The sequence below is a fragment of the Malurus melanocephalus genome, unplaced genomic scaffold (assembly GCF_030028575.1).
Source record: "Malurus melanocephalus ecotype Western Australia unplaced genomic scaffold, MMel_1.1 scaffold_259, whole genome shotgun sequence".
Taxonomy (NCBI): domain Eukaryota; kingdom Metazoa; phylum Chordata; class Aves; order Passeriformes; family Maluridae; genus Malurus; species Malurus melanocephalus.
Genome location: NW_026623491.1, coordinates 772 through 2,418, shown reverse-complemented (window position 1 = coordinate 2,418; position 1,647 = coordinate 772). Strand labels below are relative to the sequence as shown.

At 50.5% G+C, this 1,647-nt stretch overlaps 1 gene segment (V, D, J or C); it reads left to right on the top strand.

Annotated features, from left to right (window-relative positions):
- Window positions 1-226: 226 nt before the first annotated feature.
- LOC130579190 (T cell receptor alpha variable 5-like) lies at window positions 227-1,108 on the top strand (the record flags this gene model as incomplete). The annotated part of the segment is given in 2 exon segments: window positions 227-305; window positions 723-1,108. Coding segments are annotated over 2 exon segments (429 nt in total), but the record flags the coding sequence as incomplete, so codon positions are not given.
- Window positions 1,109-1,647: the final 539 nt, after the last annotated feature.

Sequence of the window (1,647 nt, the reverse complement as noted above, 5' to 3'; positions counted from 1 at the left end):
ACTCTTCTGTCCATACATCCCCTCCCTTCCCTCCCAAACCCACCCAGGCCCTGCCTGCCCTTCCACCTGCTGCATCTCTGCAGGGCCTCTCTTTCCTCTCATGGTTTGTGTCATTGCCCAGTGTTCCCAGCCAGCCAATCCCTTCTCACAGCTCTTGGCCAGCCCCACCCCAGCAGGGCTCACCCTCACTCACTGCTCCCCCTTCACATCTCTTTGGGCAGCTGCACCAGGCAGGTTACTGAGAGCGTAAGGGATTTTCCCCATGGTTCCCTGCTGTTTCTTTGTGGCCATGCTGGCCCCTGTGGGTAAGTGAACTGAACTCAGGCCTGAGCACGTTCACCAACCCTGGTGCTGCTCTCCCAGCTGTGTAAGCTGTTGCTGGCAGCACTTCCTTCTGCAGAGCTCCAAGTGTTGAGGTTAAGTGATGTGGTGGGCAGAAATTCCCAAATTTTTAGCAATGGCTGTCTAATTATCATACTTTGTGCAGCTCTAGATGGCAGCTAGTTTTGGATGGCCACTAGTTTTGAAACCTGCCCAGCAATGCATTTTGCCCACTGGAGAGTGATTGAGATGTCACTTGCTGATCTGAAGAGCTGTCACAAGACTTGCACTGCTCCCTAGCCTGCCCTATTCCTTCTCATCCTTACCCTGCCAACCCACAGTGCCTACTTCACATTTTTCCATTGTTTCCCTCTCCTCACTGTTCCTTCTTTTCCTTCCAGCATTGGCTCTGGAACAGTCCCTAGACATGGTGATAAGAGAAGGCCAGTCCGTGAATCTGCAATGCTCCAAGAAGAAATCTTCCAACACAATGATGTACTGGTACTGGCTGCCTTTKGGGAAGGACTCCAGGCTGACCCTGCTGGTTACTGCAATAGAAGGTGTCAATGCAGCTGTGGAGAAGGATTTTGAGAGCCGTTTCAAGAGCAGCAAGATCCAAGGAGACAGCATCACCCTCTYCATAGAGCATGCCTTTCTCAATGACTCTGGCACATATTACTGTGCTGAGAGTGAGCACAGTGGTGAGGCTGATGAGAGAGCTGAGCACAAACTTCTCCCTGCACAAACAGCACCTGCTTTCCATGTCCTGGGTGCTGCACGAGGCAGGGTGATCAATTCTCATTCATTAGTTTCTCTGCTTCCTAGACTTCCCTTCCTCTTCTCAGATGCAGAGAGTTTCCCTTTCCCTCCCACCTTCTTCTTTCTCTCTTCAATCTGTGCTCCACTGACTTCCTCTTATTTAACTGCAGTCAACCCTGCTCATGATTGTCCCTGTGAAACAGCAAGAATGCTTTTATGGGAAGTTCTTGATGCGCCTGGTGATAAAGGCAAGGCCAGGCAGGTGTCAAAGTAGCCAGAACCAAGGGGGATCTGCCCACATCCCCCTGTGTTTCAACGACTTGTCTGTGGTTGTTTTGTGGCCAAGGATTACGTACAGCACAGCACAAGACTGTGCCTACTCAGCTTGGGTGTTGTGTGCATCACTGACTCCTCCATGTTCACGGGCCTTTGAGGCAAGATCCAACTGATTGCCACCCTTTGGTCCACATACAATTTATCTTTACAAATATGATTTTAAAATTACGGGTTACACTAGCAATTTTTGTCCTTTTGAAGGACAGTGGGCTGCCTTCCCCTGTGCTGCAG